The sequence below is a fragment of the Rhamphochromis sp. 'chilingali' genome, assembly GCF_963969265.1.
Source record: "Rhamphochromis sp. 'chilingali' genome assembly, chromosome: 6".
Classification (NCBI taxonomy): Eukaryota; Metazoa; Chordata; class Actinopteri; order Cichliformes; family Cichlidae; genus Rhamphochromis; species Rhamphochromis sp. 'chilingali'.
Window position 1 is genome coordinate 1,758,793 of NC_137933.1, and position 16,621 is coordinate 1,775,413.

At 41.3% G+C, this 16,621-nt stretch overlaps 1 protein-coding gene across 3 annotated transcripts in view; it reads left to right on the plus strand.

Moving 5' to 3' along the window:
* arnt2 (aryl-hydrocarbon receptor nuclear translocator 2) overlaps positions 1 to 16,621 on the plus strand; it is a 62,937-nt gene that overhangs the window by 41,092 nt on the left and 5,224 nt on the right. For 2 of the 3 annotated variants that reach the window (XM_080884056.1, XM_080884058.1), the window contains exons 10-17: positions 1,066 to 1,200; positions 3,142 to 3,216; positions 7,158 to 7,309; positions 9,880 to 9,952; positions 10,338 to 10,461; positions 11,106 to 11,208; positions 11,392 to 11,533; positions 13,543 to 13,693. In XM_080884056.1, coding sequence (XP_080740182.1) covers positions 1,066 to 1,200; positions 3,142 to 3,216; positions 7,158 to 7,309; positions 9,880 to 9,952; positions 10,338 to 10,461; positions 11,106 to 11,208; positions 11,392 to 11,533; positions 13,543 to 13,693 — 955 coding nt within the window. The remainder of the gene's footprint in view (positions 1 to 1,065; positions 1,201 to 3,141; positions 3,217 to 7,157; positions 7,310 to 9,879; positions 9,953 to 10,337; positions 10,462 to 11,105; positions 11,209 to 11,391; positions 11,534 to 13,542; positions 13,694 to 16,621) is intronic. The other variant, XM_080884057.1, reaches the window with a different exon arrangement.

The following is a 16,621-nucleotide window of genomic DNA, read 5'->3' on the forward strand; positions in this document are numbered from 1 at the left end:
GAAGCAGACTCAGGGAGGGGCAGCCATCTGTCACAGCTTGTTTCAGTGCATCATGGAAGACACCAGCAACATGGGGATTCAGGGTCACCTGATCCAACCCTAGCTGTAGGCTTTATCAAAAGGGAAAGTTTAAATTCTAATCTTAAAAGTAGAGGGTGTCTGCCTCCAGTCTAAACTGGACACTGGTTCCACAGCGGCCTGAAAGTTGAAGGCTCTGTCAACAGTGTTCTTAATGAATGTGGTCCCACCTGCCTTTATAATCATCCTCACCTCATGCGCCATGATTTTGATGGAGCTCTAGACTGAAGGCGATTGATGTTGGTTTTTTTTCCATTTATGAACAAGTTGCCACCTTCTCACCCATTCAAACAAGCACTTTCTATCTGCTTTTTCCTATCGAGCATTCATACGGAGAGCAACTTTGGGTTAATATTTTGCCCGAGGATATTTGGCATGCAGACTGGAGCAGCCAGGGATTTTCCCCTAAACCACCCCCAAGTTTACAGCACCTGAAATTCCCAGACGGCTTCTATCCAAATGCTAACCAGGCCCAACCCTGCTTAGCCTCCGAGATCAGACAAGCTCAGGCTTGCTCACAGTGCTATGCAGGTCTACAGTATTGTCCCCAACGTCCTTTGACGGCTCTTTGGTCTTGCCCATGGTGGTGCAGAGGAAAAGAAATCTGTGATCAAGTTTGATGTATATACATAATATTTTGATATCAGGAGTATCTGTAATTGATTTATTGTTGTGCAATGTTGATTTATTGTAATCTTTGGGGGCCAGAATCCTGGCTGTTATATTGGATCAAATACTTATTTCATGTAAATCAATTTGCAACTTTTACGCAGTGTGTTTTTTCAAAATTGTGGTTGATATTGAATCATACATATTTTGTTCTGTGTTTTCACTGAAGCACTACAAATTGCTTACAGTTTTTCTCTTTACCACTTTTGGCAGTCAGATCACCAAATAGAAGGTTGTAATAACCCCCCATTAACCTTCCTGAATCTCTTCTTCATACACCTAAATGGCGTTAAATGTGTGTGTGTGGGGCTTCCTCAGGTGACCAGCTCTCCAGTCTCAATGGATATGAATGGCCTGTCAGTTCCCACAGAGTTCCTGTCACGTCACAACTCTGATGGTGTCATCACTTTTGTGGATCCACGCTGCATCAGTGTCATTGGTTATCAGCCTCAGGTCAGACTTTGTACTATGAATGTCATGAAAAAAGACGACAGTTATCATGTTGTTAATGTGTTTTATGCAGTGCAAAATAATGCAAAATAATGCATAGTAAGTATGGAACGCCAGGACTGCCATAATGAATTAAATACACCATTAAATAATTAATTAAAATTGGAAATAATTAATTACATAAATATTTCTGACACATGTAATTAATTAATTCTTGACACATTTAAATAATTATTTAATGATTTATTTATTTAATTCATTTTGGCACTTTTGTCCCCTTCATCTCGCTCCTTGAAATAATTTTATCTGTCAGCCTCACACATCAAACTAAGTGGGCGGGGTTAACACTGCCCATGCAGCTCAGACAACAATTTTACACGTATGATCTTAAAACAGGACACAGCCACTATACGTGCTGGCCTCATATCAAATGTGAAGGCAGACTGAGTCTATGTTTGACGTTTGTTTATATCTAATCTTCCTTTTCAAACATTTAAACAGCAGCGAGTCTGCAGCTGAGGGAATACAAACTCAAACTGTCAGAACAGGTTTGCTCGTTTCTTGCGTGGATTCATTTGGTGATTTATTAAATGTGTAACTTTTATTCTAATCTGCTGCTGAGTCTCTTGCGCTGATTAAAATGCAGATAACACAGATCACACCTGTTCAACCAATCACTTTCATTCCACTTTGATGTGGACAAACTGACGGTTCATCTCTGTTACAGTGTTGCTATATGTTTGTGTTCTTTATGCTGTAGATTTTCACGTCTCTGGAATAGTTGGCAGTAATACGGATGATTTTCTGTAAAATCATACTGATATGAGCCGTGACATATTCGTAGATGACCGTTAGATAGTCAGCTGGGAAACTCTGTTAACTCATGGAGCTGAGGATATCGTGGATATGCTGACCTCGCTGCGTGGTGTACAGAGCGAGGTCAGCATGATTAATATTCGCAATAAAAATATTAGCCGAACATCATGAAGTCTGTATGTGTTTCATAGTGTCGAACAACCTTTGTACAGTTAAAGCCAGCAGTTACTACATGACGGAAACACCAACGTTATCTCTTTTATGTGTTTATACACAGGTCACGCTGATTACTGAACAAAAACCCAAAGATCAGATGTTAAACAGATTTATTTGCTCTCTCTCCTCCTTAAACATGTTTTTAATGTTAGTTATAATTCAGAATTGGCGACTGAAACACGTAGGACACATAAGAACATCAGGAAATAAAACACCGATAAATATAACCTCAGTAAAAGAAGTCAGCGGGGGTTACTACAGCTGTGTACCGGGGCCTGCGCTTTGTCGGTGGGATTGCTTGCGAGGCGAGCGGGTCTATCCCACGCTTTGCCGTGAGACTGGGCAGACATCTCCGAAATCATCGAAACACTTTTGCAAAGAGGCTGTATCTAAGCGTATGCAGCTGTCTTTGTTTGCCTTGTGGATGGACTGGAAGACGTACCCTGTTTCTCACCTAGTGACATCAGGGATATTCTCCAGCCCTGCCATGTCACCGAAGAAGATAAGGGGTTAAGAAAATAAATGGATGGATGATTGATGAGTGACCCAGCACAACACTCGAGAATAGTTTTACAAAAGTGCAAACAGGAAGAAGGAGAACACAGAGAATTTACGTTCATTTCACAACTACTTGCTAGCCCATATAGACTTTTATTGACTGACTTAAGAAATACAATTGAGTCATCTGTTTGTTATATTAGGATACAAAAACACATCCTGTTTGTTGAAGGTCATCTCACTCTAATATAACTGTTATATTGTTGTTGATATTTTTTCTTTTTAGTCACTTTATTCAAATATAATTACATCTATAATATCTGCCAGGAAAATAAATGCATACACCCCAAATTAATGTGGTATAATTGAAGCAAGAATAAGCTCCTAACAACTGACTGTTTTCTTGTCCTTCAGGACCTGCTGGGGAAAGATATTCTGGAGTTCTGCCACCCCGAAGACCAGAGCCACCTGAGAGAAAGTTTTCAACAGGTAAGACTGCACTGTAGCTTTTCCTCTTTCTGTACTCATTCACCGTCAGCAGAAGAAGCTTTTACATCAGATTACCTGGGCTGGCAGGGAGGATATAAACACAGCTGAATACATTCATAGAGAAAATTTGGATGTTACTTTGAAGCAGTCATTAGAGGCTCATCCATCCATTGATCACATTCATGAAGCTCTTTCCTGTCAGCATCAGTCATCCAACATGTTTTATTCCTAGACGAACAGGTAGTTTTTCATCTGCTGTGGATTTTTCCATGTGTTCCTGTTTCCTTTGAGCTTAGCTCAAACAATGAAACACAGCAGTTGTGGTGTTTAGTTACTGATCACTATCACAAGTACAATAGCAAACACTTGATCAGGAAAGGTCAGGCTTGATCAGTCTAAGATAAGTAATGGGGAGAAGAGAAATCCAGTAACACACACATACAAAGTACATCAACAACTCTTTCACAGACACAGTGTTCCATAAGCTGTCTCTCAGCAGGCATCTCTATGGTTGAATGATTGGGTTTACTGATTGTGTATTGTGCTTAAGTCGACCACTTTTTCATTTCTCTCAGTCACAAGTAAAACTGATTGTGATCATGTAGGGGCTTAACTTTAATTTTCTGAAAGGTTACATACTCTGGTCGAATATCATAACTTGACTTGGTGATTAAAACCTTTGCCTCTAACAGAGTTCTGGGCCTAACCCATTGGTGCATAGTTCACATAAATTCGGAAAACATCAAAGTGTAAGTTTTCCAACTACCGCGCTCTACTATGGGGCACATTTGTGGATGGATGCAGAGGAAACATTCCACATGCGTGGACACATGGATTTGGATACTAAGAAAAGCCACTAACGATACCTCCAACAGGGTTAAGATCCCAAACTTCCAAACTATGATTGCATTATGAGTTTGTACTACTTGTACAAAATCTTTTCTGATAAACTTAATTGCCCCTCTAAGAATTGCGTGTACCAGGGATCCCCGCGGCTATGTTGTTGGGGGGGCTTTCTCCCATGGCAAATTAGTCCTTGCTGAGGGACAAGACAAAGAGCGATTCAGAAGACCGCTATGAGTGAAAAATCAAGGGAACAATTCTGCTACCCTGCCCTAGAGCCAGGCCTTAGCTGGAGGCGCTGTAGGAGTCTGTGCAGTGTATGCCAGGTGATTGGCAATGGCGGGGACCCTGGCGGACTGATCCCCAGCTACCGAGACAAGTGATTAGGACATAAATTGTCACCTCTGTGGTGGGAAAGAACCTGAGCTAGTTGGTTGAGAGGTTGAGAAGTACTGGCTAGATAAGGTCTGGCTCACCTTAACACACCTGGACTCTGGAACCCGGTTCTGGATAGTGTCTCCTGGAGAGAGGCTCTAATCTGTCCAAGTCTGGAGTTGCCCTTGGTGAGAGGCAGCGGGCTGGGGTGGGTATCTCGGTATCTGCTCGGCTTCCTGCCTGTATGTTTGCATTTATTCTGGTGGACAATAAAGTTTCTTACCTGCACCTTCAGGTTGGGGAACGGCCCTGACTTTCTGCCTGTGTTTATGTGCTGAATGACAGTTCAGAGTACCCGGCCTTCTTGTAGTCCCGGAGTGGGGTGCTTGAGGGTGCCCCACCCGGGGACTGTGCCATCCTATTGGGAGACTTCACAACTCAACTGAGGATTTTGTCAGGCAGTGGACCTCCTTAATCCCACTGACACGTCTTCCATAGAGGAAGCAGAATCTGGGGACTAGGGGGATGACTTGTCCATCGCTGGGGGTGAGGTCACTGAGACAGTAAAGCAACTCCTTGGTGGCAGGGCCCATGGAGTGGATGAGATTCACCCTGAGTTCTTGAAGGCGCACTGCATGTTGTAAGGCTGTCTTGGTTGACACGCCTTTGCAATGTTCTGTGGAGATCTGGGGCGGTACCTTTGGATTGGCAGAACAGGGTGATGGTTCCCATCTTTAATAACAGGGACCAGAGGGTGTGCTCCAACTAGAGGGGGGCCACACTCCTCAGCCTCTCTGGGAAAGTCTATGCATGGGTGCTGGAAAGTAGAGTCTGTCCGTTCAGACCTCAGATACAGGAGGGACAATGTGCTTTTTGTCCAAACCGCGTAACACTGGAACAGCTCCTCAGCCTCTCAAAGATACTTGAGGTTGTATGGGAGTTTGCCCAACCAGTCTGCATGTCGTGAACTTGGAGAAGACATTTTACAGTGTCCCTTAAAGTATTCTGTGGGAGGTGCTTCGGGAGTACGTTAGGCCTGTTGCTATGGGCCATATATCAACCGCTATACAATCTCTGCAAGAGCTTGGTCAGCATTCCCAGCAATAAGTCGGACTCGTTCCCACTGGGTGTTGGACTCCGCCAAGCTGCCATTTGTCACCGATTCTGTTCATAATTTTAATGGACAGAATTTCTAGGCATAGCCAAGTGGCAGAAGGCTTCCACTTGGTTGGTCTCAGAATCTCACCTCTGTTTTTTGCAGTTGATATGGTTCTGTTGGTTTCATCAGGTGCTGGCCTTCAGCTCACACTGGAATGGTCCAGCCAAACAGCAAAAATGAGACCCAGGACATGTTGGAGACACTATATCTCTTGGCTGGCTTGTTAATCCCTTGGTGTTCCCACAGACAAGCTAGAAGAGATGGCTAAGGAGAGGGAGGTCCGGCCTTCTCTGCTTAGGCCCCCACAAACCAGCCCCCGAATAAGCAGAACAAAATGGATAAATTGGACTGTTCCCTCCCTTCTCACACAGGCAGTGTTGTTATCTCAGTCACCAGTCGGACACTGCATTTGGGCAGGTGTTTTTGTGGTCAAATTATCTAAAAGTTATCAGACAGAATTATCAAGTTGACTTTGATGTATGAAACCACGCAAACATAAAAGGGTAATTCACAAGTATATGTACTTATGATGTACGTATTTCAATAAATGATCAAAATATGGGGTAGAAGCGCCTTTTGCTCAAAGTTATTGGGTGAGGACTCTGAGATCAATAATGATCACCTCCAAAGATCAAAGAAAATCTTTCCATATTCTCTACCACAGAATGAGAAAGACGTCACTCCACTTTATTTCTGTGTTTACATACCAAAGTTTAAAAATCAGCTTTGTGACAAATGGATACCGGATCATGCAGATTAAATAACGTAATGAAGTAAAGTTTAATTCTCTAAGTGCCCAATAAAATAGGCAGGAGGGATATCTGGTAACTTCTTTATTTGATTTTGAGTGTGTGGTTTATTGATTGATCTCATTGATAAAGCCATGTGGTACATTTATTTTTGGTTATGTAATTTATTTCACTTTGTGATGTGGGGCATTTGTTTTGATAGCAACAACATATCACTGAGTTTTTCACGGCTGGATTTTACAAGATGAAAATGTTTTCGTCTCCTCTTTCCTCCCCATGTCTGTTGGGGGTGGAAACAAATCCTGTGCTACTCTGGCCTTCCTCCATCCCAAAGTCAACTTGGATGCATTTCACATTGAGAAGAATTGGAGAGCTTTCATTATTCAGACTATAGGCCGAGTGATTTCCTCAGAGAAAGAAAACTCGGGTCATACTGAAAGCACTACTATGACAGCTCAACTCAAAACCTTATTATTAAATGACATTTTAAAACGGCTGCAAATGATATATTTTAACATTCTCCTGCCAGATCAAACTGATTTCCTTGACAACTTGAAGCACTTAAATGGAATAAATAGGTTCCCCCTTTTGTTCTTGGCCTGGTGAATACTGGCATGCTAAAATGGTATAATTACATGCTTGATAAATGAATGTTTCACACTCCCTCAACTGCAAACTTAAAGTGAATTGTTCTAAGATGAAACACAAAAAAAGCTGTTGTCATATTATTTTGATTTTCTGACACACTTGTCACCAACTTGCCTGATAAAACACGGTCAGTGCTGTATTAAACTGTGATTGTCTTGCTTCTGTAGGTGGTGAAATTGAAGGGTCAGGTCCTGTCAGTGATGTATCGTTTCCGGATGAAAAACAGAGAGTGGATGCTGATCCGAACCAGCAGTTTCACCTTTCAGAACCCATACTCTGACGAGATCGAGTACATCATCTGCACCAACACTAATGTGAAGTATGTTCTTTCTGTGTTCCACTATTTATCTAATAATTCAAATGTATTAAGACCATCAATCTAAATGGCTACAGTGGGGTGGGGGGGTGGGGGGGGTAAAAGGAGAACTATAAAGAGTTTGAAGTTCCAGCAACACTGGTAGTGAAAGAAGAGCTTTATTACTTGACCCGTGTGTTTCGGCCTGTGGCCTTCATTCATCAATTGTGACAAGATGCCTAGCACCATTGTGGAGCCCCCCATGTTTATGACCCACTGCAGGGGTCATTTTAACTCCCTGATATTTTAAAAATGTATTTAACTCTGTTAAATTAAAACCCCATCCTCTCATATTTAATGACTCACTCATGAATTAGTGAATTCTGGAGTGGATGGAAAAAAATTATTGTTTACACATATTTTGTGTCAAAATATGTGTAAAAGGAGCCAAAAGTAGCTGGATGTGATTGCTGAATAAATATATGTAGTTAGATAAAACATGAATAATTACTGCAGGGCCTAATAGGTCACGGGTTGAGACCGATCAGAGTGAGTCAGAACGGGGGAGTGTGTGAGGAACGTGTGGAGAACTGGGCAGGTTGCTGGCTGTATAATAGCAATGTCAAACTAGATTAAACAAATGAACTTTTTCAAGGAATGAGAATGACTAATGTAACCTTGAGGGTTTTTAAAGTTGCTAATAAAATTTGATCTCATCTTGTTGCAAGATGGGATCAAAATGACCCCTCCTGATGGCTCTAGTGTCAAGAATGGCTTCTTGACAGTCACCTTTCCATTGACACAATTTATGATTCAGTGAACAGTAGATGGATCAGCTGAAAGGCCAGATGTGTCTCTAAGGTCCTGTTGCTGAATTTCATTTTCCTGTTCCTTAAGGACCTGAAATTCACATACCTGCCACTTTTTCTGTTGTCCTCCATAGGCACAGGTTACTCAGATTTTACTGCATAGCGAGCTGACACGTGACACGTTTTGACTAATAGCTCTTTGGGAATCACCTTCTTGATGTTCAACTAAGGAAATGGGAAGAAATGATGTGTTTTTGGAACAGGCTAAATGTTACAAAGCCTAAAGTTCGAATTTAAAAGTGGTTCTTTGATAAGTTGTCATTCATTCCTTAAATTGAATTAACAAAAGGGGAAATAAATGTGAACATGAGTGAAAAAAGCTGCCATTGCCCGAAGAAAAATACAGAAAGAAATTCAGACAGCCTGGAGAACATCACTATAAACATTACAAGAAAGTCCGGCTCCTTCAAAACATTAAGGGTCACTTCACTGTAACAAGCAGAGTCTGTTTTTTGCCCTGCTATGTGTGGTTGTACAGAATATCTGCTGTACTGGTCCTTTGTTAAGATTAGTAAATAGTGGACTCGTTAGGTTAATATTAGCTAGTTTCTTCACTGCTGACTCTGCATCAGCGCAGGAATGTGGAGGAATGGAGTTAACAGTGTCGTCAGACACTCCCCTCACTTCTCTTTTTAAAGATAAAAGCGGCACCAATGGGTCGGTGTTGTTCATCTAATTTATTTGCACTGGTCTGATTTCAGCTCAGGCTGGGTCAGTGAGTGCAGGGTGCTGCCAGTTATATTCAGACTAGCTTAATCAGATCAATCAAGGTCATGACATGTTGTCTTATCATATATGTAATAAATGCTCAACCAGCCAATGTTGCACCAAACCAACGTCCTTCAGCTGACGAGACTGGTGTTAGTTACAGAGTGACAGAACGAGGGATTTTTAACGTTGTGTTTCTAAACATGCTAATTTTCTTTTGAAAACAAATAATTTCTATTTGCACATATTAACAATTATTTCATTACAAAAACAGTTTTTGACAAATCGAGTGAAAAGAAATGATTATTACTCATCTTGTCAGCTCGTATTTCCTCTTCCTGCTGTGGAGATGCTCCAGTGTACCTCCTGCATTTATTAAGGCTTTCTACAACTGAAGTGAGATCAAATAATGCTGCAGTGCATCGAGCTGAGGATGGAACTAATGCAAACTGAATAATGATAAAATCTCTACAGAGCACTTTGTATAATCCTATTTCTTTACACACGCCAATCAAAGTCTGATTTTTGGGATGGATTATTCTCTGTTTTCCTTTCATAAAGCAGAGAATAATGGATGCATCGATCTATTATTATTTAACAAATTCTCTCATGAAGAAATTGCCATGTGTCGCTCAGTCACAATGTTCTTTAGCAAAATGTACTCATGAGTAAATCGCCCTGCTGTGTGTTGACGCACTCATTGCTTGACTGGACATTTTGCTGGCAGCCTTTGGACTCGCTGTACGTTGTAGGTCTTCTTCAACAGAGCAAGATGCTGAGTTGAGGGTTCTCGAGTGTTCAGGAGAAATATGTTTGCATGTTTGTCAACAACCTGGAATCAGAAGAACTGAAAAATACTGATATGAAGTCTTTGGCTGTGCCTGTACTTTATACTCTATATGAATATTTCTATTTTTCTTTCAATACTTATTGTATTAAACTTAGAATTGATGTAATTGATCATTACATCATGTGGTAAGTACAACATGTCTGAAGTGTTTGTGTGGTGCTTTGCAGGCAGCTACAACAGCAGCAGGCAGAGCTCGAGGTTCAACAGAGAGATGGGCTGACTGCCTACGACCTTTCCCAGGTAACCCTCTTCTTTGGAGTTTGGGATTCGATGTAATTGAAACATTTGGATGTTTTTGCCTGTTTTGAGGGTTTTTATGTGAAAGGATTTACATAAAAACCGGACATTTGTGGCTTCCTGTTTCCATTGCTTGACAAACATGACTGAAAGCATTGACAGCAGTGAGGTCAACTGAGATGGTTGCTGACGTTGTTCCTTTTTCTTAAAATGTTTGCAGTGTTTGATAAGAGAAACCTCAGCAGCTTGTCTTCATTTTGTCTAGGTTGCAGTTGTTTTTTTTAAAATATACTTTTAAACCAATCAGCATCCAGCCTGAGATATGTGTTTACTGCATTTTTTTTTTTTTGGGTTAAATCATGCCTGAAACGCAAACCTGTACCCTCAGGTACCTGTGGCCAGCGTTGGCAGTGGAGTTCATGAGGCTGGAAAAAACATCGACAAGACAGAAGCCCTGTTCTCCCAGGAAAGAGATCCACGTTTTGCTGACATGTACACCAGCATCTCCGGCTGTAGGCGCGCGCACACACACACACACACACACACACACACACACACACACACACACACACACACACACACACACACACACGTGTCTTTATATCCTTGTGGGGACACGCTTTCCCTAGCTGCTTTTCTACCATCAAAAATGAATGCCTGACCCTAACCATAACCTAATTGTAACATTTTGAGGCTCGACAATGCTTTCAAACTCACGGGGACCGGCATGTTGGTCCCCACAATTATAGTAAACTTCCAATTTTAGGTCCCCACAAAGATGTTAATATCCGTCCACACACGCACACACACATCTGCTGTTCAACAACACAAACTGGACCACATTTCTGTTGCTGGTCAGTGAGACGCGGCTTATTTGTTGCAGTGATAAATCACCTGCGCAGACAACTAGAAAAAGCTACTGGCCTCTCAGCTTGACAAACTCAAGCTGTTGTTAACGGGAGACGGACACACCGTTTGTTTGTTTGTTTTTCCCTGCATCACTAACTGAATACATGCAGGAACCATGGCAATGACATGCAGACAGTTTGCAAGTGCACAGTTAGGTGTTAGCAGAGGGTCCAGCATACTTAGCAAACCCATTATTAACTTCAGAGTGTAATCATCTGTTGTTTTGGTTCCCTGTCCATGTGTGAAGCGGGAGATAAGAAGATGATGGTTCCCTCCTCTACAGCTGGAGGACAGCAGCTCTATTCCCAGAGTTCTCCCTTTCAGCAGGGACATTCGGGCAAAACTTTCAGGTACATGTTCATGGTACATGATGTTCCTTGGACTGGGAACATCGTCTGGTTCTAATTGCACTGTATTCCTCCATAGAAAGGTGGAGTATAACTTACCTGTTTTTTGTCTCGTGTGTGTGTGTGTGTGTGTGTGTGTGTGTGTGTGTGTGTGTGTGTGCGCGCGCACGCATGTTTTCATGTAAGCAGTTCTTCTGTGATCCATGTCCCTGGTGTGAACGACATCCAGCCATCAGGTTCAGCCAATCAAAATCTAGCTCAGATCTCCAGACAGCTTAATCCAGGCCAGGTAGCGTGGTCAGGGAACCGACCCCCCTTCTCTGGACAGGTAACACACACACACACACACACACACACACACACACACACACACACACACACACTATTATTATGTGACTATGTGCGCTAAAACTGACCCTCACAGCTAAATACTAACCCTTAAACTAGACAAAGTTCTCAGTTTAAGAACTCGCTCTAAGAAACCAGGCAGAATGTCCTCACTTTAAAGACCTCATAGTACCGTATTGTCCTAACAGAGCACGCTGCTCTTATACTGATGGATAGTTGTGGTTCCTGGAATTTCTAACATTAGAATGGAAGACACACACACACACACACACACACACACACACACACACACACACACACACACACACACACACACACACACACAGTGTTTATTTCTAAAGTTAAATAAATACCTAGAGTCAGCTGCTCCTGTACCCCAGACTCCAGTCTCTGGTGCTTGTTAGCAGATGGACTTGTTGCCATATTCTGTGTTTCACATTCTTGCAAAGTGACTTGCACGCAGCATATGTTTCTTAATAGGCTCATCCGTCTTCTACATGCACGGCCACACTTGTCAGGTCATTCCACTGGACTGAATTCTTTGTTCAGTCAGAAAACAGCCAGATGATACAAGAGATAAACACTGTTGGATGAAACAATCAAAATTATTACCTAATAAGAGAAAAGACCTCGTGTTCTAAATTTAACAACCAGCTCTTTGCCATCTCCTGTTGCCGGGCAGTTACAACATTAAATAAGAACAAATACCTTAAAATACAAATACCTATCAAAGATGCAGTATATATAAGTACAATCATGTAATCAATTATGCAAACCAAGTAAGTTTTTACTAGTCTTGACTTTGACCCAATTTTCACCAAAAAGAAAATCAACTCGAGTTGATCGTATAAAATTTGATCAGGATACCTTGAACACTGTGGGACTGCTAACAGACGGACAGAAGCTCTTACAATAAGCTACTTGCATATCATCCCATGAGGTCACGCTGTGTCATTATGTATTTCAGGAAAACTGGCGAAACGGAGAAGCAGTGTGTAAAAGAAAAAACCAAAACACGTCTCACTACTTCCATCAGAATTAAGAGGATGAGTAGTTGTCAGGTGCTGCTAATCAAAGGCAGATTGTTAACTGATCAGCAGCAAGTGTAACAATCGGTTCCTGTACACTAACGACCTCAACATAACTGGACGTCATGGCAGGTGCAGGTCAAGCACAGTAGCACCTTGCAGACATTGAGTCGAGCACGTTTCCAGAGTCAAATGCGAGGCCGTCTGTCTGAGGCCTAAAGCTTGGGTCGTGCAACATGAAAATGACATCTGCAGACAATTTATAACAGAGCGGCTGGACCAAAGACAAACTCGAGGTGCAATGGCAAAGTCAAATTTCAGACCTCAACCCAATTAAAATGCTGTGTTTGGACCAAACTTCAAATAATTGAAGCCAGATTGTAAAGTGGGCAAAACTTCCCCCACAGCAACAGAACGACTGATAAAGTCGTATAGGACAAACACACTCTCCCTCACGCTAACATGCTGTATGCCACAGTCTGGAAATTAGTGCCCAAATAACAGAATATGCAGTACTTTGGTGAAGTTAAATTGGTGTAGCGCATGTATAACTGTCATAGAAAATAATTTGTACAAAGTCATTTAGCTAAGTTTGGATTCAAAGGCGGATAAATAAGTAAATGTATTTTCTTTCTAAAGGGTCGGTATTCAGTATGTGTGATAGATGTAGACTACAACCCTGGTTTGCTTTGTTTCAAGATTCAACGCGTTTATTGTTGTGTTTGCAAAGTAAAAGCATTTCTCTGTACAATGAAATTGTTTCTCTGCTGTCCACACAGATGCAGGTTAATATGTGCAAACAGATCAAATACAAATAGCATTAATAAACAAGTGGAGACAAAAAAATGAAGCGTTAAATAGATTTATGTGCAAAGAGCTATGAGCTTAATATGCTGGTTTGATATGTGAGAAAATTATTATTACGTTTAGGTGGATTTTAACCACTGTCTTTGTTCTAAAGTCCAGTAAAGCCCAGTCCAGTCCTTTTGGTATTGGTTCTGGCCACAGCTACCAGACTGATCCAGCCTCCTACAGTCCGCTGTCCTCCCCGGCCACTTCCTCCCCCAGCGGCAATGCCTACTCAGGACTGACAAACCGCAGCACAGCTTTTGGTAAGCACGTCTGTTTGCCTCTTATTCTCATTGTGTTCTGTTTACATGTATAACTTGGTCTTTACTGGCATGTTCACATCCTGTCATGTGGTACAAATAAAGGTACAGCCCACTGTTACATGATTTCCATCCTCCCTACACACGAGCTGCATAACAAGCGAGTTTCCACAGTCCACCATCTGTCAAAGGACAACATAAAAGTTCGTTGTTACTTTCTTCAAATGATTGACTTGTTATTAAGTGATGATTAGTGACTATTTCACAGAGTATTTAAATAACAGTATGAATCTTCACTTAATCCCAGACTGAGTCAAAAGGTTTTTCTTCCTATTAAAATGATGTTGTCTGAAAATTCATTTCAGCATTGAAAGCATTCGAAAAATAGAATGCAGAAGTGAATCGACTGTACAGTTCAATTCAATTCTATTCATATAGCGCCAAATCACAACAAGTCGCCTCAAGGCGCTTCATAGATACAGAGAAAACCCAACAATCATATGACCCCCTATGAGCAGCACTTTGGCGACAGTGGGAAGGAAAAACTCCCTTTTAAAAGGAAGAAACCTGCGGCAGAACCAGGCTCAGGGAGGGGCGGGGCCATCTGCTGTGATTGGTTGGGGTGAGAGAAGGAGTTCAGTTGTGTAATTTCTGTGGAGTGGAAATGCTTGAAGGTAACAGTTATAATGATTCATGTAGCAAAGAAAATAATTTGCATCTTCAAGAAAAAAGACTTGTCTGCACAGTGGAGCTGCTAAAGAAAGAAAGTGTGTTAGAGAGGCTGCAATGCTTCTTTGTGACAGCTAATATCCTTACAAATGATAAAGTCAGACAGCTTCTCCCATACAGGACCTTACGTTATAAACTCAGGAGTCCTGTTTGTGCTTGTTGTGACTGAACCTTGTTAAAGTGTGTTCACAGACTAACATGCCAGCAGAGTCTGGGAGGTGTGTCATTACTGTATTTGCACTAATAGTGGAGGGTTTGAGGTAATCACAGGAAAGACTTATATTCCATTATTCAGTGCTAAAGATATCCCACATGTAGTTTCCAATAGTTCGCCTCTCCCAATAGGACGTGTGAAGTGATGTTGGCTCCAACGTCCTGGACCGTTAGTGTGTTTGTGGAGTTGTCCTCTCCATGTCAGCATACGTGTTTCTTCAACCAGATGTGTAAATGTAGATGAAGCAGCTGGAGGAATAAAAAGCTGTGTGGATGGAGAAAAGGGAAAATGTGGCTCGTAGCAGGAAGAGCTTTGAGCTCTCAATAAATCGGAGCAGCTTTTTCCATTCAGTGAAATAGCTGGCTTACTGTGAACTAATACTTTGTATTTTAACCTTTCATACTGTCATAATCCTGTTTGAGCCTCTACTGTATTTTGGAGGCCTAGTTTGAAGGATGTTTTCAGGTTTCTAACCCTGATGAGCAAATAGGCTCAAACATTAAGCCACTAATGTTTTACCAGTATTTCTACTTTTTATAGCATGTATCTAGACAACCAGCATATGCTTATGTTGAAAAAGTATTTACTATCAGTGTAACAGGAGCTAAATAAAAAAACATCCTAAAAAGCTTCACAAACTCTCGTGGTTCTTTGACACACATATAGAAAAAGGTCATTCTGCCTCCGACAGTCTGAAAGTGTCTTTACTGACGGAGGGGAACTTTTTTGTGGAACATTTGCACATAGAGATGAAAGTACGATCATTAAAGTTGCTTTCAAGATTTCAAAAGAAAGCATAAATCTTTACAACCATGAACCAAACATAATAATCCAGATCTTGGTGCCATTTTCAGTCAGGAAGGAGGAAGGAGCTTAGATAACCAGAACTGATCCTTTTGAGATGAAACCAAAAATGGTAAATGGCCTGTATTTGTATAGCGCTTTACTCAGTCCCTGTGGACCCCAAAGCGCTTTACACTACATCCAGTCATCCACCCATTCACACACTGGTGATGGCAGCTACATTGTAGCCACAGCCACCCTGGGGCGCACTGACAGAGCGAGGCTGCCGGGCACCAGTGAAACCAGTCATAAAAGGTTTCAATAAGTAAAGCTGTGAAAGAATCATTAGCAGCACTTGTTTCCTCCTGGAATAATTATGAATTAGGTTTTTGCCGTGATAGAGCAGCCAGAGTCTAATAACAGGCTAAGTGGGGTACAAGAAATGAAGGTTTAATATTAGCACCAAAAAAAAGTAAAATGTTGGCTCACCTGGGCTGATAATAGATTGTATTATTTAAAGTGACAAGATATGAAAAAACCCATTGTATCGCATTATTTTCACAGAATCACATAGTTTGCTTTACAAGCAATACTAGTAATACTTCATAGAAATGTCCTGAACAAACAAACATTATTTTGACATGTTTCTCTTTGGAAGATTAGGTGAAGTACAGGTTTTTTTTGTTATATTTTCTTCTTTTTTTCATGTTGCGAGATGACTGCTGATGGGATGTGTAATCTTTGGCATTATACATTCAATTAGAAACATTTCGGGGATCATGTTTCTGTATCTTTTCTCTAGAATTGTAAACAGGATCTGTTGTAATTGTTTATCCAGTTCCAACTCCATGTTCTTTAACTATACTAAAATGTAAATAAAGCCTTTTTAATCTCCTACTAGGCCTCGGTGCAGCCCTGCAGCTCTTTCTTTGTCATGTTGGCACGTTTTCACCGTTTTTACTCAGTGACTCTTATCAGTTGCTGACTGACTTAGTGACACTAGTCTAAATCACGAGGTAGGCAGTTTGACTAATGGGTTAGCCTGTCAGGGTTACAACACGACTGTTCGGCTTCAAGTCTCCAATGACAAAGACGCTCTTGGGCATATTTGACATTCATCATGTTCACAGTGTTCATAAGTAGAGCCCAGTGGTTTTATTCTGAATTAAAGTTTCTTAAAAAAATGTAAAAAGCTATTCAGCTGG